This window comes from Coregonus lavaretus, assembly GCF_964263955.1.
Source record: "Coregonus lavaretus genome assembly, chromosome: 22".
NCBI lineage: Eukaryota > Metazoa > Chordata > Actinopteri > Salmoniformes > Salmonidae > Coregonus > Coregonus lavaretus.
This window is the reverse complement of record NC_140009.1, coordinates 15,444,688-15,469,111: the sequence shown is the minus strand read 5'-3', so window position 1 is coordinate 15,469,111 and position 24,424 is coordinate 15,444,688. Positions and strand designations below refer to the sequence as shown.

General features: G+C 44.2%; 1 protein-coding gene across 4 annotated transcripts in view; it reads right to left on the bottom strand.

The window, feature by feature from the left end:
* The window catches only part of LOC311150212 (IQ motif and SEC7 domain-containing protein 1-like), a 36,849-nt gene extending 13,125 nt beyond the window's left edge, over positions 1-23,724 (bottom strand). For 2 of the 4 annotated variants that reach the window (XM_084187568.1, XM_084187570.1), the window contains exons 1-6: positions 8,302-8,437; positions 7,155-7,407; positions 5,521-6,800; positions 4,489-4,650; positions 3,475-3,597; positions 2,668-2,834 (exon numbers count right to left, since the gene is read on the bottom strand). In XM_084187568.1, coding sequence (XP_084043694.1) covers positions 2,668-2,834; positions 3,475-3,597; positions 4,489-4,650; positions 5,521-6,800; positions 7,155-7,407; positions 8,302-8,402 — 2,086 coding nt within the window. In that variant the 5' untranslated portion in view covers positions 8,403-8,437. Of the gene's footprint in view, positions 1-2,667; positions 2,835-3,474; positions 3,598-4,488; positions 4,651-5,520; positions 6,801-7,154; positions 7,408-8,301; positions 8,438-23,331; positions 23,407-23,664 lie in introns of those variants that run through there. The other 2 variants (XM_084187571.1, XM_084187569.1) reach the window with 2 other exon arrangements.
* Between the last annotated feature and the right edge of the window lie 700 nt (positions 23,725-24,424).

Below are 24,424 nucleotides of genomic sequence, written 5' to 3'. Positions count from 1 at the left end.
CCCAATATTAAGAAACGCTAATGTGATTGTGTGAAGGAGAAATTAATCAGTTAACAAATGTCTTCACAATTCATAGTTATCACTCTGTTTTAACACCAACACCTTAAACAGCCACGACTCAAACAGTCACAGCCTGCTTTGTCAACTTCCAGACGCTGACAGACAGTGAAATGTCCTTTTAACACGTGACATGTGGCAAATTCTTCAGATAGTCGACATGCTGCAGTCACCCTACCGGTGAAAAATATATTATTTTCATCTGTGTGTGATGAAATAGTTGCATTCGTGATTGAAATGCTGATTACATAGCACAAATAAACAGTATTGTCGTGACTCGTGTCAGAGTAGTGGCATTCTGTCTGTGGACAGTGGAGCCAGTTCCAGTTGTGATTGATTATTCTCTGCCCTGCTACATTCATGCTGAGCTTAACCTCGTCCCCAGGCTATTGTGCACAGCGCATATAAGCCTGGTACATCAACGATTCAAAGTTGGCCTTAGTGAGAGTGACCATATAATTCTAGTATTTGTCATAATTACATTTTTGCGAAACACACGACTACGAGGCGTGGCTCTGTGCATGTGGTGTTTTAGCGTACAGTCGTGGTCAAACGTTTTGAGAATGACACAAGTATTGGTCTTCACAAAGTTTGCTGCTTCAGTGTTTTTAGATATTTTTGTCAGATGTTACTATGGTATATTTACAAGTATAATTACAAGCATTCCATAAGTGTCAAAGGCTTTTATTGACAATTACATTAAGTTTATGCAAAGAGTCAATATTTGCAGTGTTGACCCTTCTTTTTCAAGACCTCTGCAATCCGCCCTGGCATGCTGTCAATTAACTTCTGGGCCACATCCTGACTGATGGCAGCCCATTCTTGCATAATCAATGCTTGGAGTTTGTCCGAATTTGTGGGTTTTTGTTTGTCCACCCGCCTCTTGAGGATCGACCACAAGTTCTCAATGGGATTAAGGTCTGGGGAGTTTCGTGGCCACGGACCCACATTTTTGATGTTTTGTTCCCCGAGCCACTTAGTTATCACTTTTGCCTTATGGCAAGGTGCTCCATCATGCTGGAAAAGGCATTGTTTGTCTCCAAACTGTTCTTGGATGGTTGGGAGTAGTTGCTCTCGGAGGATGTGTTGGTACCATTCTTTAATCATGGCTGTGTTCTTAGGCAAAATTGTGAGTGAGCCCACTCCCTTGGCTGAGAAGCAACCCCACACATGAATGGTCTCTGGATGCTTTACTGTTGGCATGACACAGGACTGATGGTAGCGCTCACCTTGTCTTCTCCGGACAAGCTTTTTTCCAGATGCCCCAAACAATTGGAAAGGGGATTCATCAGAGAAAATGACTACCCCAGTCCTCAGCAGTCCAATCCCTGTACCTTTTGCAGAATATCAGTCTGTCCCTGATGTTTTTCCTGGAGAGAAGTGGCTTCCTCGCTGCCCTTCTTGACACCAGGCCATCCTCCAAAAGTCTTCGCCTCACTGTGCGTGCAGATACACTCACACCTGCCTGCTGCCATTCCTGAGCAAGCTCTGCACTGGTGGTGCCCCGATCCCACAGCTGAATCAACTTTAGACGGTCCTGGCGCTTGCTGGACTTTCTTGGGCGCCCTGAAGCCTCCTTCACAACAATTGTGGTCCTCTGTAGCTCAGCTGGTAGAGCACGGCGCTTGTAACGCCAAGGTAGTGGGTTCGATCCCTGGGACCACCCATACACAAAAATGTATGCACGCATGACTGTAAGTCGCTTTGGATAAAAGCGTCTGCTAAATGGCATATTATTATTATTATTATAATTGAACCTCTCTCCTTGAAGTTCTTGATGATCCGATAAATGGTTGATTTCGGTGCAATCTTACTAGCAGCAATATCCTTGCCTGTGAAGCCCTTTTTGTGCAAAGCAATGATGACGGCACGTGTTTCCTTGCAGGTAACCATGGTTAACAGAGGAAGAACAATGATTTCAAGCACCACCCTCCTTTTAAAGCTTCCAGTCTGTTATTCTAACTCAATCAGCATGACAGAGTGATCTCGTCAACACTCTCACCTGTGTTAACGAGAGAATCACTGACATGATGTCAGCTGGTCCTTTTGTGGCATGGCTGAAATGCAGTGGACATTTTTTGGGGGGATTAAGTTCATTTTCATGGCAAAGAGGGACTTTGCAATTAATTGCAATTCATCTGATCACTCTTCATAACATTCTGGAGTATATGCAAATTGCCATCATAAAAACTGAGGCAGCAGACTTTGTGAAAATTAATATTTGTGTCATTCTCAAAACTTTTGACCACGACTGTAAATGGGAGGTTTAGGGGGAAGTTGTAGTGGGAGATGATTGGTTGGTAGATTAAGCCAATGCCTATGAGCCGGGAGTTTCTCCTGGTCTTTCTGTATTGGCAGAAGATTATGTTGAGCTGGAGTGGATGTGTGTTTTCTGCTTTTCTACAGATATATGAGAGTGGAACATGCTCAAGTGTTTTTTCTTCAATATGCATTGTTGAAAGGGTGAAGCAATCGTATTGTGAATGTCCCGCACTCACTTGATGCAGTTTTTTGTTTATTGTATCATTACTTATTTTCTCTAAAGTATGTAGAGGACAATGTCTCAGTTTTGACTTCAGAAACCCTGACATTTCCCCTTCTCTCTCTCACCTCGGAGGTTCTTGACGAAGTCCTCCAGCTTCATCTTCCTCTCTGGCTTGACATTGGGGCTGTACATGTCCGTGTTGAGGAGGATGATGGCAAAAGCCAGGATGAAGATGGTGTCAGGGTTCCGGAACTGGCGCACCACCGTGGGGTTACAGATACAGTAGCGCTGGCTGGAAAACAGAGAAACAGGAAAGGAAGATGACATCCCATGTCAGAGGTTGAAAGAGTCATATTGACTTTTGATATAGAGAGCCATCATAGAATGCAACAGAATGTTAAAAGCCTTATTGTCCACACAATGTGGACATTAATCTGGTTGACTTGCTGATGAAAATGTGTTTAGGCCAGGATACAATGCATCAGATGATGGTCAATAACTGTTAGCATTGTGTGTGTACCATGCCATCATCTTGCAGCATTGCGTGAGGAACTGCTCTATTTACTCAAGCAAAAGTAACTGAAGCACCGAGTCCCTCTACGCATCAAGTCCTTTAGCCAACATGGTGTTGTGAGCAAAGCTAGCAGTGACTTGCATTTCCAAGACATTGGTCAACGTCAGAGCAACTCTATTTGAAAATGTCATGCAAAAGAGTCTCTCTCGTGACAGATGAGGGAACATTATCCAAAAATATTGTGCAGTACTCTAGCCATTACAGTATTTTAGTTGTTCGCAGATGTTGATTACAGTGTTATAATGTTGTAATGCTAAAACAGACCTGTGTACCCCTCTTAGCCAAACCCCTTCTCTCACCGGTATGTATCTTTATTCCAGTACATTCTTAACCTATGTACTCTCCTCTGTTGTCTTACCTGTAGGCTTCGATGAGGCGCTCCACCTTCTGTGCCTCTCCCTGGACCCGGATGTGGTTCTGGAACTTCCTCAGTGCCTCGTCCAGCTCCATTGACGAGAAATCCATCTCATCTACCACACAGCTGGAACACACAACCAACCAACCAACCCAACAATCAATTCACTAACCCAAAAATATATTGTTGATCAATGATTTGTCTAGTATTCATTACAAAAGTCCATCTCATTCAGTTCCGAGCTGAAATACACAGATCACGGTGGCATCCTGTGCCCAGCAGTTCAAGATTTGTCAAAATCTGACAGGAAACTGCCTAATAGTCCTTTGATAATGACACAAAACACATTTGAGAGGCCAAGTGTGAGGAGCACCAGATTGTTCTTAAATGTGGAGATCTGTGTGTTTGAAATAGGGTGACTGTGGGTTTTATCTAGTCCTATTGACACAGCCAGTCATCTCTATCGTCTGTATCATCTTAATGAGCCCAGCCTGTCCCTCCCTCTCGCTCTCTCCCTGAGCAGTAGAGTGTGGACATTCTACCAGGCTGGCCCATAGCCACAGATATACAAAGTTAAATAAAAAAATCGAATCAGATCAAATGTATTAGTCACGTACACAGCAGGTATAAAAGGTGCGGTGAAATGCTTGCGTGCTAGCTCCTTCAACATTACAGTATCAATATTTGCCATCCTCAGCCATCTTTGTTTAATATGTTGAATTTTAATGCCTTGGAACAGTTTATGCCAACTGTCCCAAGGCAATAACCTCTCAGTTAGGACAAACATTTGGAGCAGTGAGTGTGAAGATGGAGGATAGTTTGCTGAACTCTCTACAGTTAATCTACTGTTCTGGCCTACAGTATAAAGCTATCTGTGCAAGGCACTGGAATAACAGGGTTATTCCCCTGTGATCTCCCAATCGATGGTGGATTGATAGACTATAAAGAGTGTCCAGTGATTTTCCTGGTCAGGTCACAAGACCTGGCCTTTAAAAATGACCAATTAACAGTACTCACTCCAGGACGTCTCTGTTGAACTGTTTCTGCCGGTTGCCCAGGAACTCTCCAATCATCTGCCTGCTCAGGCCCTTTCTCTGAAGCAGGAAGTGAGCCACACCCACAGGCGTGTCCGGGACGAACCCTCTCTCAGTTAGGTACTGGACGCCCTTTTCTGGTTTCCTGCAGACACACACACACACACACATACACACACACACACACACACACACACACACACACACACAAAGAGGATGGTTACTGTTATAGTGAAGAAACACACTGAGAATGCCCAAGGTGATCCTTCTCAAAAAGGCCATCATCAAAATGTGGCCTTTTTCATAAGCATGCGTGTCCTCATGCGACCTATCCAATCGTAATACAAAGCCAAGTGTGGTGTTTGATTCTGACTAATAGGAAGTGGCTTCAGCAGGAAAAGGGTGGTTAATCATATTTAACCAGGGCACAGAAAATGGAGCGACACTGTCTGGCTGTATAATAATATAATATGCCATTTAGCAGACGCTTTTATCCAAAGCGACTTACAGTCATGCGTGCATAATTTTTTTTTTGGTGTATGTGTGGTCCCGAGGATCGAACCCACTACCTTGGCGTTAAAAGCGCCGTGCTCTACCAGCTGAGCTACAGAGGAGCTATGTATGTAGTAGAGGATAAACAGATGGACTGTAAAAATGCATCAGTCCGAATTTCTCATCTACAGTATATCAGTTAAATAAGTAGACATATAAATATGCAAAGAGATGACACAAATGCCCAAATATATGACTTAGCCTATAGGCCTATCTTACACAAATGCATTTTCCATTTTTCCATTTTAATAGAGTACTCTCTTATCCTCAACCTTCCTAATTGAATTGAATTAGACTTATTTCCGTATATTGTGTGGCACTCATACAACCCTGATTACTGTAGGTAGGTCACCTCGGTTCATCTACCAGGACCACTCTACAACATCAACAGCTCATTGACACCAGCTCATGACACCAATCAGTGGTCAACCACGTTAGCACTCTGTCAGAGCCGAGCACCTACTTGTTGAAGAGGTTCAGGCCAATGCGGTAGTGCCTCTTGCGGATCACATCGTTGCTGAAGACCGGCGAGTCCCAGCTGTTGCGTGTCTCTTTGTGGTACGTCTGCTTGCTGAGTGTCTGTTCCCTCAGGCTGTCCCGGGACGACGACTCAGAGCTGCAGTTGATGGTGTCGTTGGAGTTAGACGTGCTGTTGATGCTGTCGTTATCCCCGTCCGAGAAGTCAGACTCAGACTTGCTCTGCCGGTTGGCCGAGCCGTTGATGGCCAGGTGGCTCTCCAGCGCCCTGTGGCGGTGGCGGAGTGGTGCCTCGTCGTCCCGGGAGGGCCCCCGTGGAGGCGGGCCATGAGAGATGTGTTTAGGGCTGGCCTGGGAGGATGCCACAATGTGCCCGCCCCCGTGAGGCTCGTAGACAGGCGGACGTTTGACGGAGCTGCGATCAGAGCGGTCACTGTGTTCGGCGGAGCTGTCGCTGGGCGGCTCGATGGTCAGCAGGGGGAGGTGGAGCCTCTGTTCCTGGCACTCTAGGGAGGGAGTGCTGCGACAGCTGGTGTCCGTGTCACGACCCTCGTCCTTGGGGTCCAGCGGCCAGTAGTCCTGGGAGGAGTTGGCCGAGCGCAGGCGGAGGTCTGACTCAATGCTGGAGGGCTGGTCACCAGACCCCCGCGACAGCCCCATGGAGGGAGACAGCTCCTCCTCGTCAATAAACAGAGTCACGTCGCTGTAGGATGCCATCATGTCCTCTCGCACGCGTCCTGTCGCCCCGCGGTGAGGCTTCACCTGATAGGCCACCTCCCTCTCCACCTCAGGGCAGCCCAAGGCCTTGGGGTCATGACCCTCATCGCCCTGCAGGCTGCGGCAGTTCAAGGCGTCGTCGATGGACTCAGCCAGAGACTTGACCTGCCTGGAGAAGGCGTCCTCCAGCTCTGTGATGGCATCCGTCAGGTGGTTCTGGGAGGCCGGGTGAGACGCCATGTTGGCCTGGTGGTGGACCTCCATGTCCCCGCACTCGGACTGTACCAAGGCCAGGGGGGTGCCGTCGTCTGTCAGGGACACCTGTTTCCCCTCAAAGTAGGAGCTGTGGACTTTCTCAGGGCCCTCGAAGGAGAACTGCATCCTCATATTGGACAGGACGATGCGTCGGGACATGCGGTTCTCAGACATACAACTCCTGAGACGCTCAAAGTTTTTGTTCATCTGGTACTGGCGGAAGGCTGTCTGGATGGTGCGGGCCGCATGCCGGGTTATGAAGCGTCCGCCATATTTACGCTCCAGCATCTCCACCTGACAGATTATAACACAATGATTATAACACAACAGCCCTTCACAAATGATGACCCATGCTCATACACACGTGGGACTGAATTGAGCTTGTCGAGGGAACATTACTATAATTTGTTAGTCATACAAATGTCCAGGATGAGCAGAGAACCTGCAGCAAAGCAACGCCACAGTTTTTTTCAAAGGTATCTGTAGATGATTAGTTAGGGTGTGTGTAGTGTGTAGTGAGGTCAATGATATAGTAGTTCATTAGGGGAGATATTAGGTGACGACATCTGTATAGATGTTGATGAGTGTGTCTGCAGACAATCAGACAGTGGGGCCAGGGTTAGGGTTAGTGAGGCCAGGGTACTCTACCTGTTTGTCCTGGAGGTCAGCCGACAGCTCATAGCCCTCTGAGTGTGAGCGGGAGCGTTTGATGGCCTCCTCCTCGGCCTGCTTGCGGAGGATGGACTGGGAGTGCTGGAGCTTGGGCCTGCGGGGGGGCCGCTGGGGGCCGGGCTGCACTCCGTGGCCGTAGAGGGGGCCCTCGAAGCGTTCTGGGCTGATCACTGGGCCCCTGTAGCTGGCTCCACTGTCACTCTCATTGGGCCGCGCATCTCCCTCCACACTGCAATGACACAGACACAGAGATACTCAGTTAGTCTACTGCAATGACACAGACACAGAGATACACAGTTAGTCTACTGCAATGACACAGACAGAAAGAGTTTCTCAAAGTTTCCATCCCCCTCCACACTGCAATGATACAAAGACAGAGAAACACAGTCACTCAAAGCTTTCATATCCTGTGCCCATCCACTGGTCTCCCAGTACTCATACCATATTGAAACTCATCAAGTAGGCATCTCATCCATTACTCCTCTAGAACCTATTCAGGACAGTACAATCACCACCAACATTGACCATTCAGTACTCATTTGGCACTGTCATTCTTTCATAGTGTGTACATGACTTTAACCACTGTGCTGCTGAATAAGTTCAGGAAATGTCTATGAATCAAGTCCTCACGGCATGAATTCCAACTAAGCTGTTGATGTCTAAATGAAAACAGCCAAATAAAACAGTGAGGTCCATGTTTCTGTTTTGAAACGTCATTACAGAGCCAATTCTGCATAGTTGGTGGTAGTGCAGCATTCAGCCATAACACCACTCACATGGGTAAATATTGCAGTCATTTCTCAGAAGTGCTGATACTACAATTTCTAGACACAGCCTACATCAACTTCTCAACACCGTGCGCTGATTAAAAGTGCATGTAAGTGGGTCGGCCATGATTACTATTTGAAATATGACTGTAACAGCCCCATTCATTATCTAGTATTCAGAGAGAGAAACATGTCACCAAGCCAATCTCTATGAAAAATTCAACACAGTCAGGACATGTGATGACACAGTAAGAACCAAGTAGTGCAATCAACATACAAACCCTTCAACCCAACCCTTCAACCCTTCAACCCAACCCTTCAACCCAGTAGGAAGTTCAACAGGAGAGGGTACTCACTCACTCTTACATTCAACAGTGGGAGAAGACTGCTGCTTCACACGTAGAGACCTCCTTTTCTCTATGAACTGCCAACTCTTCCTCCATACCTTGTCCACCATGTTTAGTACACACTAATGACTGTATATCTGAACACTCTCAGAGCAGCTCCTCCAGGAAACCAACCAGAGTAAGTCCGCCCCATGCAGTTCAAAGGTCAACCAGTGTGCAATGACAGTTACATCATGTTTGGTGTATAGGAGCCTCAGTAAATATTCCAAAGTCCAGTTTGAGCCCACGGTGACAAGGTAAATATATAAAAAAATTAATCATTTGTAAAGTCTCAAAATCCATTCACTGAGTCAACATGGAAGGGGTGTATGGGAGTGGGGGTGGCTTCACCATATATAACTCCTGTCATTAACTCTTTTCAAGGGAACTTTCCCTTTTACACAGGATATGTTTGGGTTTGAATAGTGACCTCATCTGTAGTGTACACCGGACAAGACAAACCCTGGTTTCTTAGGTACATTAAACCGTTTCCCTCATCATACAGGAAGGAGACTGGCAACTACCGAGTTACGGCCAGGGGGATTTGTTATCGGTTGTACACTACAAATATGGAAATGAATCTTAAAGTTGCAATAAAAACTACAAACAGATGTCAGTCACAGCTGACTACAGCCAGTGTTAATCCCCTGACCATGACCGCAGGGTATTTTCAGCCTTATAGTGGGATGACTGTATAGAATACTCACAACAAACCCTTCTGCATCTCAAACACATACTGACGCCATGTTAAGACCCTCAATCAAGGTTTAGTAGGCCCTCCAACTGCCTGATTAAAATGAAGGGGCCTTCTGACTGCTAAATGGACACTAGCACTACTAACGTATGCATACCACAGCTGAGGAGTCAGACGGGTTTAACACATGAAAGGCATCAAGAAAACGGCTAATGACACTACGGTTTCAATAGAGCACAATCGGTTTAAAACTTCTCTCAGAGACACATTGTGCTTTGTAAGCCCTTTTGTATACATTTTAGACACTCAACTGCCTCTCAACCAAACAGTGGCATGTGAGTTCTGTAAACCTGTCGCTCGACGTGGCTCTACAGTGGCCAGCCAGACTGCCACCTGGGACATGGACGAATTAGCTGAATACCGACAGAGAACGGCTATTCAAGTGAAGTACTGCAGAAAACTAGGGTCCTGCAGTGAGATTTAAAGTGACAGTTATGTATGTATCATGCGGTTATATGTTGTCTGCATTGACACTTTAAGCCCAGCAAAATTTGGCCCTTGGGGATAAATAGGCTACACCTTATTGAGTTGAACTGAATGTATGGAGTTGAACGGAATGTATTGAGTTGAACTGAATTAAGTGTAGTTCTAATAACTAATTGTTGTCTTAGTAAGACAAAACTTTAAGACATGCATCGTAGTTATACACCAACCACAGCTTTCTTCCACACCAATTCTTCAACAGGGGACTATACCAGAGAAGATCCCTGTGACAGGTTAAGTGGATGACATTAAGTCTAACTCTCTGTTCTGTTGGGCTGAGACACCGAGGGTCACATGAGGGCATGGTGACACAGGATACCTTGACAGTAAGCGAACGCTAACCGCCTCCCTCTGGGCATTAGATATACACACAGTGTACTGTATCTAGACCGTCTAGACCTGCAGACAGCTAGCTAGAGTGAAGATACACACAGAGGCCTATTTATTGCATGCAGCACCAACACAAACCCAGTGTGACAGAGTGAAAATCACACTTCTTGCATAATCGCCGTGGGGACGAGTGTCCCCGACCATCTGTCATGGCAAACTGTGTGACAATGCACTCGTCCCCGAAGTGTGAGGCAGGCGCACCTCGCATTCTGCCACAGCACTACCAGAGAGACTGGCGATAACGATGCCTTTATTTTTCTATGAATCTGACAGACCTGTGATTTTCATGGTTTCATCACTATAAATTGTTTATTATAGTTGATATAGTCCATCATTTCATTTCAGGGGAATATTGGAATTGGTGGTTTATTTGGCATAACAGACTATGACGAATCAAATAAACACAGCTTCATGAAGCCCTGAACACACCGTACTACAGTGAATCTCTTACTGTATATTGTTGCATGTGCTTCTCACAAAGACTGATCCCGTCGGAAATAAGCTTTGCTACAGAGAATTTGAACCTGGTTTTCTTAAGCTACTGTAAGAGTTTTCTGGGTTGTTCTTCATTGTGTCAGGCCAAAACCATGTACAGTGCATTCGGAAAGTATTCAGACCCCTTCCCTTTTTACAAATGTTGTTACGTTACAGCCTTATTCTTAAATAAATTACATTTTTTGTAATCCTCATCAAGCTACACACAATACCCCATAATGAAAACGCGAAAACAGGTTTTTAGAAATGTTTGCAAATGTATTAAAAATATAAACTTTATTTACATATGTATTCAGACCCTTTGCTATGAGACTCGAAATTGAGCTCAGGTGCATTCTGTTTCCATTGATCATCCTTGAGATGTTTCTACAACTTGGAATCCACCTGTGGTAAATTCAATTGATTGGACATGATTTGGAAAGGCACACACCTGTCTATATAAGGTACCACAGTTGACAGTGCATGTCAGAGCAGAAACCAAGCCATGAGGTCAAAGGAATTGTCCCTAGAGCTCCAAGACAGGATTGTGTTGTGGCACAGATCTGGGAAGGGTACCAAAAAATGTCTGCAGCATTAAAGGTCCCCAAGAACACAGTGGCCTCCATCATTTTTAATGGAAGGAGTTTGGAACCACCAAGAATCTTCCTAGAGCTGGCCGCCCGGCCAAACTGAGCAATCGGGGGAGAAGGGCCTTGGTCAGGGAGGTGACCAAGAACCCGATGGTCACTCTGACAGAGCTCCAGAGTTCCTCTGTGGAGATGGGAGAACCTTAAAGTAGGACAACCATCTCTGCAGCACTCCACCAATCAGGCCTTTATTGGTTGAGTGGCCAGACGGAAGCCCTTCCTCAGTAAAAGGCATATGACAGCCCGTTTGGAGTTTGCCAAAAGGCACCTAAAGACTCTCAGACAATGAGAAACAAGATTCTCTGGTCTGATGAAACCAAGATTGAACTCTTTGGCCTGAATGCCAAGCATCACATCTGGAGGAAACCTGGCACCATCCCTACAGTGAAGCATGGTGGTGGCAGCATCATGCTGTGGGGATGTTTTTCAGCGGCAGGGACTGGGAGACTAGTCAGGATCGAGGGAAAGATGAACGGAGCAAAGTACAGAGAGATCCTTGATGAAAACCTGCTCCAGAGCGCTTGGGACCTCAGACTGGGGCGAAGGTTCACCTTCCAACAGGACAACGGCCCTAAGCACACAGCCAAAACAACGCAGGAGTGGCTTCGGGACAAGTCTCTGAATGTCCTTGATTGGCCCAGCCAGAGCCCGGACTTGAACCCGATTGAACATCTCTGGAAAGACCTGAAAATAGCTGTACAGCGACACTCCCCATCCCACCTGAAAGAGCTTGAGGATCTGCAGGGAAGAATGGGAGAAACTCCCCAAATACAGGTGTGCCAAGCTTGTAGCGTCATACCCAAGAAGACTCGAGGCTGTAATCGCTGCGAAAGGTGCTACAGCAAAGTACTGAGTAAAGGGTCTGAATACTTATGTAAATGTGATATTTCTGTGTTTTGTTTTTATATATATAGATTTGCAAACATTTCTAAAAACCTGTTATTGCCTTGTCATTATGGGGTATTGTGTGTAGATTGATGAGGGGAAAAAAATTATTTAACCCATGTTAGAATAAGGCTGTAACGTAACAAAATGTGGAAAAAGTCAAGGGGTCTGAATACTTTCCGAAGGCACTGTATGACAGTAGTGGACATGGTTGCTTTACAGTGCACAATTCCCTCTCCTCTACTGTGCTGGCCCTTTCCATGGAATATTGAAGTCTCTCATACGCAGTCTTATCCTCACTTCTCCACCTCCATCCATCACCCAACAGCACCCACTCTCCTTCAGATTCTAATTCTCCCTCTTCAGCCACCAAAATGGTGTAAGTAAGGAGAGAAAGAGCAAGGAGAGAGAGAGAGAGACTTCACGTGACGTCCTGCTGTTCTTTTCCTCGAAGGTCACCCTCACTTCCCCTCTGTCAGGTCAGTTGTTCATGATGGCAGGAAAAGAACAGAAAAAAGGAAGGAAGAAAAAGCTGTGTTTTAGAGAGCAGATGTTTCAGGCTGCAGTGAAGGGTGAAAAGAAGGGAGAGAGGAGGACAGGAGAGGAAAGCAGGACCTCAGATGACATAACGCCAGGAGAGAGCTTTTAATAACAACACATCTACAGACTACACTTGGTTATTTGAGCTATGACTACAAATCCACTATGTGTCCTTACCAGCCAATCAGATACAGTGATGTAAAGTACTTAAGTAAAAATACTTTAAAGTACTACTTAAGTAGTTTTTTGTGGTATCTGTACTTTACTATTTATATTTTTGGCAACTTTTACTTTACTACATTCATAAAGAAAACCATGTACTTTTTACTCCATACATTTTCCCTGACACCCAAAAGTATTCGTTACATGTTGAATGCTTAACATTGTCCAATTCACGCACTTATCAAGAGAACACGTGGTCAACCCTACTGCATCGATTGTAAATTATGTCAGTGTTGGAGTGTGCCCCTGGCTATACCCCCTAAAAAATAACAAATCAAATGGTGCCGTCTGCTTTACTATTAAGGTATCTATACTTTTACTCAGGTACTTTTTTCACCACTGGTCAGATAAGACAGGGATTAACAAACCACCATAGAAGAAAGCTAAAATAGTGGCAAGGCAATGAATCAAGTGATATAGAAACACCTCCCAAAGGAGAGATTCATATTGTCTTCCACATCACTTTAAATACATTTTGACCGGTCTTTTATTATATTAGCAAACTAGAAGCAGGAATGGTGGTCTACGATCCCTAGCTTTCTTCCTGATCTGGGTCTGGAAGGACTGGAGGAGGGTGTCTGTTCAGCTGGTAGTGATTTCAGCTGGGGAGCCAGAGGTGGGTTGTCACTCTCTCCCTCCCCTTTTCTCTGCATATACTGATAAACATGCATAGGCCTCAGCTTATTCCATCACAGAGTCCAGATGGAGCAAAATTCACACCTTCCCAGAAAAGAGGAGTCACATCCACTGGGGTTCTGGGAATAGTGGACTGCTAATGACAGGCTGAAGTTTTGGGAGCGAAGGAGTTCCAGTTGCCTGACGACTCATACTGAATTATTTCGCTGCTCTATAAATCGCTTATCATCGCTACATACTTCAGTCTGAATCTGCCATCATTGAAGTCGTTTGTGGTGACGAGGGGCATTGTACAAAACTAAGTCATCAGCGATTGGATCATCTTTAACCAATCAGAGTATCAAAGCCAATGACGAATTTTCAAAACATCGCTTTACCCACATGTGTTCTGGCTCTGGCCCAACCCATCGGTTTCTGGGACCAATCAGACGGTCCGATTGTGTCCGAATGTGTTCGCATTCTAGAAGGGTCGGGGAGGGAGTCAAATCCAGACTCAAATCCAATGTGTTCAAATTACATGAAAATAGAGCTATTTTGCCATGCACACCAGTGGTGGGGTTGGCATTGAAAAACAGAAGCATATTCAGAAAAGTACCTCATACCTACAGTACGGTAAAATATGGTGGTGCATCTTTGATGTTATGGGCTATTTTGCTTTCACTGGTCCTGGGGCCCATGTCAATGGCATCATGAACTTTACCAAGTACCAGGACATTTTCCTGACTGGTTGCATTACCGCCTGGTATGGCAACTGCTCGGCCTCCGACCGCAAGGCACTACAGAGGGTAGTGCGTACGGCCCAGGACATCACTGGGGCCAAGCTTCCTGCCATCCAGGACCTCTATACCAGGCGGTGTCAGAGGAAGGCCCTAAAAACTGCCAAAGACTCCAGCCACCCTAGTTGTAGACTGTTCTCTTTGCTACCGCACGGCAAGCGGTACCGGAGCGCCAAGTCTAGGTCCAAAAGGCTTCTTAACCGCTGCTGCTACTCTCTGTTTATTATCTATGCATAGTCACGTTAACTCTACCTACATGTACATATTACCTCAATTACCTCGACTAACCTGTGCCCACGCACATTGACTCTGTACCGGTACCCCCTGTATATAGCCTCGTTACTGTTATTTTACTGCTGCTCTTTAATTATTTAAATTTTTTTAAACTTCAGTTTATTTTAGTAAATACTTTAACACTTAAAACTGCATTGTTGGTTAAGGGCTTGTAAGTAAGCATTTTACTGTAAGGTCTACACCTGTTGTATTCGGCACGTGACAAATAAAATGTGATTAGATGATGTTATTATTATGTATTTTTTACAAAAACCTGGTTGCCTCTGCCTGGAGGCTGTCACTTGGCCACAAGTGGATCTTCCAGCAAGACAATAACCCCAAGCATGAATCAAAATCCACAAAGAAATTGTTAATTGACCACATATTCAACATTTTGCAATGAACATCTCAGACTCTGGACTTGTACCCCATTGAAAACCTGTGGTTTGAATTGAAGAGGGCAGTTCATAAGAGCAGACGAAGGATATCAAGGATCTGGAAAGATTCTGTATGGAGGAATGGTCTAAGATCCCTCCCAATGTGTTCTCCAATGTCATAAAACATTTTAGAAAAAGTCTCAGTGTCGTTATCCTCGCAACGGGAGGGTGCTAGAGTATTGAAAACAGGCGTGGCAATAATTTTGACCCTTATCTTTTTGAGATTTTTTAAAATTACTTTTTAAACAAAATGTCTTTCTTTGAGCAATTGTATTAGTATAAAATAATATAATTTCCCTCTTTTTTTTTTGCATACAATATAGCTCTGTATTGGTTTCATTTATTTGATAGTCTTTTTTTGCTCATCTTTGTCAAGGTTGCCAATAATGATGGACCAGACTGTATGTTCAGCTTGGTGTATGACAATGTCCTTCCTTTTGTACTTTAAAAGAAACGGTCACTGGAATTAAGGAAAAAAGCTCACCATACACCATAAGTCAGTTGAATCAATTAACCTCGAGCTGAGGCATTAGAGCCTATAACCCACACCCGTCACCCTCACACCACAAACAGTGTACCCTCTCCAGTAGTATAGACCACCAGCACGTTCTCCAAACACAACAAAAACAGATGTTTTCTCTCTCCACTGCCAGCCAGTGACACATAAATACAAATGCAAACTGTGATCCACAAAGACACAGATGTGGAAAAACGTTTCGGAGGTCAAAGTTCAAGCAGACCACACAGCAACATGGTAATGTAGTGCAAGCGTTACAAAAACAACAAAGCTCTGAACAACACTCAGATTAGGGTTGCAAATCTACTGGTAGTTTACCAAAGCTACCGGAATCTTCAGTAATTTTGGTAATTAACAGAAAATCTATGGCAATCTATCGTAACTTTGGACATTTATTTTACATTTTAGTCATTTTAGCAGACACTCTTATCCAGAGCGACTTACAGTTAGTGAGTGCATACATTTTTCATACTGGCCCCCCGTGGGAATCGAACCCACAACCCGCAAGCGCCATGCTCTACCAACTGAGCTACAGTTTGAATGTGGTCCTCTGTAGCTCAGCTGGTAGAGCACGGCGCTTGTAACGCCAAGGTAGTGGGTTCGATCCCCGGGACCACCCATACACAAAAACAAAAAACAAAAAAATGTATGCACGCATGACTGTAAGTCGCTTTGGATAAAAGCGTCTGCTAAATGGCATAATAAATAATAAATAAATAACTTCAAAAAAATGTATTAATATACAGTGCTTTGCAAAAGTATTCATCCCCCTTGGCGTTTTTCCTATTTTGTTGCATTACAACCTGTAATTTAAATGGATTTTTATATTTGGATTTCATGTAATGGACATACACAAAATAACTTGTTTCAAAGAATTCTAAAAAATTAATAACGGAAAAGTGGTGCATGCATATATCTTCACCCCCTTTGCTATGAAGCCCCTAAATAAGATCTGGTGCAACCAATAACCTTCAGAAGTCACATAATTAGTTAAATAAAGTCCACCTGTGTTACATGATCTGTCACATGATCTCAGTATATATACACCTGTTCTGAAAGGCCCCAGAGTCTGCAACACCACTAAGCAAGGGGCAACACCAAGCAAGCGGCACCATGAAGACCAAGGAGCTCTCCAAACAGGTCAGGGACAAAGTTGTGGAGAAGTACAGATCAGGGTTGGGTTATAAAAGAATGTCAGAAACTTTGAACATCTCACGGAGCACCATTAAATCCATTATAAAAAAATTGAAAGAATATGGCACCACAACAAACCTGCCAAGAGAGGGCCGCCCACCAAAACTCACGGACCAGGCAAGGAGGGCATTAATCAGAGAGGCAACAAAGAGACCAAAGATAACCCTGAAGGAGCTGCAAAGCTCCACAGCGGAGATTGGAGTATCTGTCCATAGGACCACTTTAAGCTGTACACTCCACAGAGCTGGGCTTTACGGAAGAGTGGGCAGAAAAAAGCCATTGCTAAAAGAAAGAAATAAGCAAACACATTTGGTGTTCACCAAAAGCCATGTGGGAGACTCCCCAAACATATGGAAGAAGGTACTCTGGTCAGATTAGACTAAAATTTAGCTTTTTGGCCATCAAGGAAAACGCTATGTCTGGCACAAACCCAACACCTCTCATCACCCCGAGAACAGCGTCCCCACAGTGAAGCATGGTGGTGGCAGCATCATGCTATGGGGATGTTTTTCATCGGCAGGGACTGGGAAACTGGTCAGAATTGAAGGAATGATGGATGGCGCTAAATACAGGGAAATTCTTGAGGGAAACCTGTTTCAGTCTTCCAGAGATTTGAGACTGGGACTGAGGTTCATGTTCCAGCAGGACAATGACCCTAAGCATACTGCTAAAGCAACACTCGAGTGGTTTAAGGGGAAACATTTAAATGTCTTGGAATGGCCTAGTCAAAGCCCAGACCTCAATCCAATTGAGAATCTGTGGTATGACTTTGCTGTACACCAGCAGAACCCATCCAAGGAGCTGGAGCAGTTTTGCCTTGAAGAATGGGCAAAAATCCCAGTGGCTAGATGTGCCATGTTTATAGAGACATACCCCAAGAGACTTGCAGCTGTAATTGCTGCAAAAGTTGGCTCTACAAAGTATTGACTTTGGGGGGGTGAATAGTTATGCACGCTCAAGTTTTTTTTTTTGTCTTATTTGTTGTTTGTTTCACCCCCCAAAATATTTTGCATCTTCAAAGTGGTAGGCATGTTGTGTAAATCAAATGATACAACCCCCCACAAAATCAATTTTAATTCCAGGTTGTAAGGCAACAAAATAGGAAAAATGCCAAGGGGGGTGTGATGTGTGATTTGAAGGAGTCAGGCGCAGGAGGGTAAATCACAGTATACAGAGTTTATTCTGTAATCCAGCGTAACCAGTCCAGTGCGCAAAACAGGCGCACTGGAACAAACATGCACACAGGGAAAATACCCCGGCAATACAAAATACTGAGCTCAACCGAGCTACTAATCCTCACAAAGAACAATCACCCACAAGGACAAGGGGGCAGAGGGAAAACTTAAACACGTACTAATGAGGGGAATATGAACCAGGTGTGTGTAATGACAAGACAAGACAAATGGAATGATGAGATATGGAGCGGCAGTGGCTAGAAGGCCGGTGATGACGAACACCGAAGCCTGCCTGAACAAGGAGGGGAGGCAGCTTCGGAGGAAGTCGTGACAGGGGGTGAATACTTTTGCAAGCCACTGTATATACACTGAACAAAAATATAAACGCAACATGCAACAATTTCAAAGATTTTACTGAGTTACAGTTCATAAAAGGAAATCAGTCAATTCAAATAAATGTATTAGGCCATAATCTATGGATTTCACATGACTGGGCAGGGCAGCCAGGCCCAGCCAATCAGAATTATTTTCTTCCCACAAAAGGGCTTTATTACAGACAGAAATACTCCTCAGTACCACCTTTTAAAGTGGCCTTTTATTGTCCCCAGCACAAGGTGCACCTGTGTAATGATCATGCTGTTTAATCAGCTTCTTGATATGCCACACCTGTCAGGTGGATGGATTATCTTGGCAAAGGAGAAATGCTCACTAATAGGGATGTAAACAAATTTGTGCACAACATTTGAGAGAAATACGCTTTTTGTGTGTATGGAAGATTTCTGGGATTTGATTTATTTCAGCTCATGAAACATGGAACCAACACTTTACATGTTGTGTTGATATTTTTGTTCAGTGTAGTATGCATTTTTGTCCATGAGTTTCTAGTAGATAGAACATATGGTTCAAGCGAAAATAGCCTAATTAATGAAAAAAGCATCTAATCAACAATGGCATTCTTTTCAATAAACTCTGCAACTCTTTTTTCACAACTGTCACCAGTTTGAAGCCAATACATTGACAACAAATACATACTGACATAGTTAAATAAATAAAAGTGTGTAAATAAATATATAAAGGATATTTCATGATGAAACCCTCGTATTAAACACCAATGGTATTCACTAAGTTGATGGTTTATATTTAGGATAATGTTTTACTGCTTTGTCATGCTATTATTTTTTTGGAAAATCAGATTATTTCACTATTCCATATATTTTACATGTGATAAGGCCACACAGAGGGCCAGAGATAATTACAGACACCTGTGATATTCTGAAGTACCCAAAAGGGCCACTAGATGTCTTGTAATAGATTACAAAAAATCCTTGAAAGATACAACAATTCTGTTAGTTTACTTGGAAACGTTGAAAGTTTCCAGTAATATACCCTCCCTTTGCAAGCCTAACTCAGATACATTTCTCCTTTCAGGTCCAATAATCGTATTAATGGTTATTTTTAAATAGCTCACAAATGAGAGCTAGTATACAGAACCAGATTGGAATTTACTGTGTAGTACAGCTGGAAACTGGCTAGCTGAGCCGGCCAAGTTAGCTGACGGAATCGTTAGGAGAGTTTCCAGTAGACGTTATTTAGTCGACCTCGGCCTCATCACAGTCGTGATTTCTATCTACTTTAATTCTGACTTAATTTTAACTGTCTCCTACTTCAGTTTCAGTGGCCGAGCTAGCAGGAGCGTTGACACACCATCTTAGGAATGAGGAATGACTGTCTAGACAAAACACCAGTCCCAGAACCACTGTTTGCATTTGTATTTATGAGTCACTGGCTGGCTGTGGAGAGAGAAAACATCTGTTTTTGTTGTGTTTGGAAAACATGTGCTGCTGGTCTACTCTACTGGAGAGGGCACACTGTTTGTGGTGTGAGGGTGACGGGTGTGGGTTATGGGCTCTAATGCTACAGCTCTAGGTTAATTGATTCAACTGACGTATGTTGTCTGGTAAGCTTTTTTTCTTACTGCCAGTGACCACGCAGTCTCTGGTGCAAACTGTCTCCTCATCTGCCTCCACCATTGATACGCACCACAATTCTGTTGCAACCCACACTCACTGTCATTGATACGCACCACAATTCTGCTGCAACCCACACTCACCGGCAGGTTTATTAGGTAAACCCATCTAATACCAGGTCGGACCCTACCTTTGCCCCCAGAACAGTCTGAATTCTTCTGGGCATGGATTCTACAAGTTGAAACGTTCCACAGGGATGTTGGTCCATGCTGGCATCACACAGTTGTAAACCACCGCCACCAGCCTGTACCTTTGACACCAGGCAGGATGGGTCCATGGACTCATGCTGCTTACGCCAAATCCTGACTCTGCCATAAGCATGATGCAACAGGAACCGGGATTCTTCGGACCAGGCAATGTTTTTCCACTCCTCAATTGTCCAGTGTTGGTGATCGAGCGCACACTGGATATGCTTCTTTTTCTTTTTAGCTGATAGGAGTGGAACCTAGTATGGTCGTCTGCTGCAATAGCCCATCCGTGACAAGGATCGACGAGTTGTGCGTTCCCGAGATGCCGTTCTGCACACTGTTGTACTGTGCCATTATTTGTCTGTTTGTGGCCCACCTGTTAGCTTGCACGATTCTTGCCATTCTCCTTCGACCTCTCATCAACAAGCCGTTTTCATCCACAGGACTGCCGCTGACTGGTTGTTTTTTGTTTGTCGCACCATTCTCGGTAAACCCTAGATACTGTCGTGCGTGAAAAGCCCAGGAGGGCGCCCGTTTCTGAGATACTGGATCCGGCGCGCCTGGCACCGACGATCATACCACGCTCAAAGTCGCTTAGGTCACTTGTTTTGCCCATTCTAACATTCAATCGAACAGTAACTGAATGCCTTAATGCCTGTCTGCCTGCTTTATATAGCAAGCCACACCCACGTGACTCACTGTCTGAATGCCTCTATTCCTTATTTTTATTTTCTATGCTTTACTTCCCATTGTAAGTGAATGAGTCGTTCCGCATCATGATTGATTTACTGATTAAAAACTCTTATAGGGTATTTGTATTGACAAATTTTATTATTCAAAGAAATCAATTCTGTATTAAACTAAGAGCCTCATAAACATATTCATGAGCACAGCACGGATGCAGTAAAAAACGGTCTCTTTTGAAAGAGAGTTGGCTCTGTGGCTTCATCAACAGACCACTCACTTACTATGGCCGTCATCCACAAAGCACAAAGCACTCCCAATATAGGCTGCTAGAGTACAGTCCTCACCCCACCAACATACAGGCCCAGTCAGACCTGGTGCTGGCTGGCTGCTGTCTGAACCTGAGCCTGCCAGTTGTCATGTGTCTCTCTAGCGGCCATGCTAACAGCCAGACAGTCATTCTCTCAGTAATTCATAATTCAATTAGCCGCCGCGCCACACTCCGCACCTGCCCTTGACGATCCAGCCATAAGAGAACAGCACCATCAGTCAGTCACAGCCAGTGACTCCACAGGAATGCCCTTCAACTCATGACGATGGGCAGAAATACACCACACATACAGTGCCTTCAGAAAGTATTCACACCCCTTGACTTTTTCCACATTTTCTTGTGTTACAGCCTGAATTTAAATTGATTAAATTGAGATGTTATGTCACTGGCCTACATACAATACCCCATAATGTCAAAGTGGAATTATGTTTTTAGAAATGTTTACAAATTAGTTAAAAATGAAAAGCTGAAATGTCTTGAGTCAATAACTATTCAACCCCTTTGTTATGGCAAGCCTAAATAAGTTCAGGAGTAAAAATGTACTTAACAAGTCACACAATAAGTTGCATGAACTCACTCTGTGTGCAATAATAGTGTTTAATATGATTTTTGAATGAATACCTCACTTCTGTACCCCACACATACAATTATCTGTAAGGTCCCTCAGTCGAGCAGTGAATTTCAAACACAGATTCAACCACAAAGACCAGGGAGGTTTTCCAATGCCTCGCAAAGAAGGGCACCTAAAAAAAAGCAGACATTGAATATCCCTTTGAGCATGGTGAAGTTATTATTAGACTTTGGATGGTTTATCAATACATCCAGTCACTACAAAGATACAGGCGTCCTTCCTAACTCAGTTACCGAAGAGGAAGGAAGCTGCTCAGGAATTTCACCATGAGGCCAATGGTGACTTTAAAACAGCTACAGAGTTTAACGGCTGTGATAGGAGAAAACTGAGGATGGATCAACAACAACATAGTTACTCCACAATACTAACCTAATTGACGGAGTGAAAAGAAGGAAGCCTGTACAGAATAAAAATATTCTAAAACATGCATCCTGTTTGCAACAAGGCACTAAAGTAATACTGCAAAAATGTAGCAAAGCAATTAGCTTTTTGTCCTGAATACAAAGTGTTAGGTTTGGGGCAAATCCAATACAACACATTACTGAGTACCACTCTCCATATTTTCAAGCATGTTATGGGTATGCTTGTAATCGTTAAGGACTTGGGAGTTTTTCAGGATAAAAAATAAATGGAATGGAGCTAAGCACAGGCAAAATCCTTCAGTCTGCTTCCCACCAGACTCTGGGAGATGAATTCAGCTGGAAAATAACCTAAAACACAAGGCCAAATCTACACTGGAATTGCTTACCAAGAAGACAGTGAATGTTCCTGAGTGGCCGAGTTACAGTTTTGATTTAAATCTACTTGAAAATCTATGGCAAGACCTGAAAATTGTTGTCTAGCAATGATCAACAACCAATTTGACAGAGCTTGAAGAATTTTGAAACTGTTGCACAATCCAGGTGTGGAAAGCTCTTAGAGACTTACCCAGAAAGACTGTAATCACTGCCAAAGGTGCTTCTACAAAGTACTGACTCAGGGGTGTGAATACTTACGTAAATGAGATATTTCTGTATTTAATTTTCAATAAATGTGCAAACATTTCTAAAAACATGCTTTCACTTTGTTATTATGGGGTATTGTGTGTAGATGGTTGAGAAAAATAAATCAATTTAATCTATTTTGAATGCAGGCTGTAACAACACATTTGGAATAAGTCAAGGGGTATGAATACTTTCTGAAGACACTGTACATGTCAGTTACACTGACACTATCCTGCAACGGTATTGATGTATCACATTCTGTAAAGCCGCAAACAATCTATTCAGTTATGCAAAGCCTTATTTCGCTTATTTTGATCAAAGAAGAGGTGATATCAAAATGGCACATCTCTATGCAATTCGATTAAGTTGGAGCACAGAATTAATTTTCGTGAGCCTAATATCACAACTGTAAGATAACTACTATCATCTACCCTGGCTCATGTAATGTGGATATGCTATGCACATCACTAGAATAGTACTATGTTCAGCATGTGAGACACATATCAGAGCATGCATACAGAGATGGTGTTGCACACACACACGAAAAACGCATTTCTGTTTATGAAACATTGTCCCTTATCACTAGCCATACTAGCCTTGTCTAACCTTACCCGATGACAAACTGTACAGAAGAACAGATCAGAAGAAAATATATGTACACACACACACACACACACACACACACACACACACACACACACACACACACACACACACACACTCATTCACTCCCACTATACCAGCCTGCCTTACCAGCTGTCCACCTCCAGCTCCAGTAGGGACTGGCTCTTCTCTGAGTTACAGTGCAAACACCACATGCTAGCTAGCAGTCGCAAGACGGGGTGCTCCAAGCATCACCAGCCATCTCTCCCCGTTACTGCCTATGGATCCCTCTCAGATGGACACAGTCCCATCGCCTAGCCCTCTAGGTGTAGCACTGCATTAGCAGCAAATATTCCCATTGCTTTGCCTTCTCAAGTTAGCTCCCTATAGATGTATGGCAGGCAGGCGGCTAGCAGTGATTGCTAAGTGGCAGAGGCAGTCAGTATAGCCACTGACAGACGAATTGAGGAATCTTTCACTCACTCTTTCCCTCCCTCTCTTTCTCTCTCGGTCTCTCCCTCCTCAGCTCTCGAGGCTGGCAGGAGTGTGTGTGAGGTGGAAGGGGGGGCCGGGGGAGGAGACAGAGAGAGAGAGAGACGCTGGACTGTTAGCAGTATGGAGGGAGGCGGAGCAGGGAAGGGGGTGTGTTCTGTAGCTGGGGAGAGGAAAGGGGAGGGAATTCCTCTAGCAGAACGCTGAGGGGGGAACAAAATTTGACCCTGGACCAACAAGGATAGAAAAATCCTATTCAGTCATGCTATCAGAGGGAGGGGAAAAAAACATGAAAGAGAGGAAGGGATGGAGGTAGAGAGGTTGGGCGTATAGGGGGAAAGAGAAAGAGAGCCACGAAGGGCACAGAGAGAGAGAGAGAGAGAGAGAGAGAGAGAGAGAGAGAGAGAGAGAGAGAGAGAGAGAGAGAGAGAGAGAGAGAGAGAGAGAGAGAGAGAGAGAGAGAGAGAGAGAGAGAGAGAGAGAGAGAGAGAGAGAGAGAGAGAGAGAGAGAGAGGTGGAAGCACCTCTATTAATAGAGTCTTTCAGGGTCCAGCACTGAACGTTTGCATATATACAATGAGGAAAAATAGGAAGAGCTTTCTTAGTATGAATTTAGCGGCCCCTCCTCTCCCTCCCTCCATATCCCAAAGGATATAAGAGCTACTGTACAGTCCCCCTGCCTTTCTGTATCTGTATACCCTCTTTATTTCTCTATTTTTGTATCCACCCCTCACTCATCACCTATTCTTTT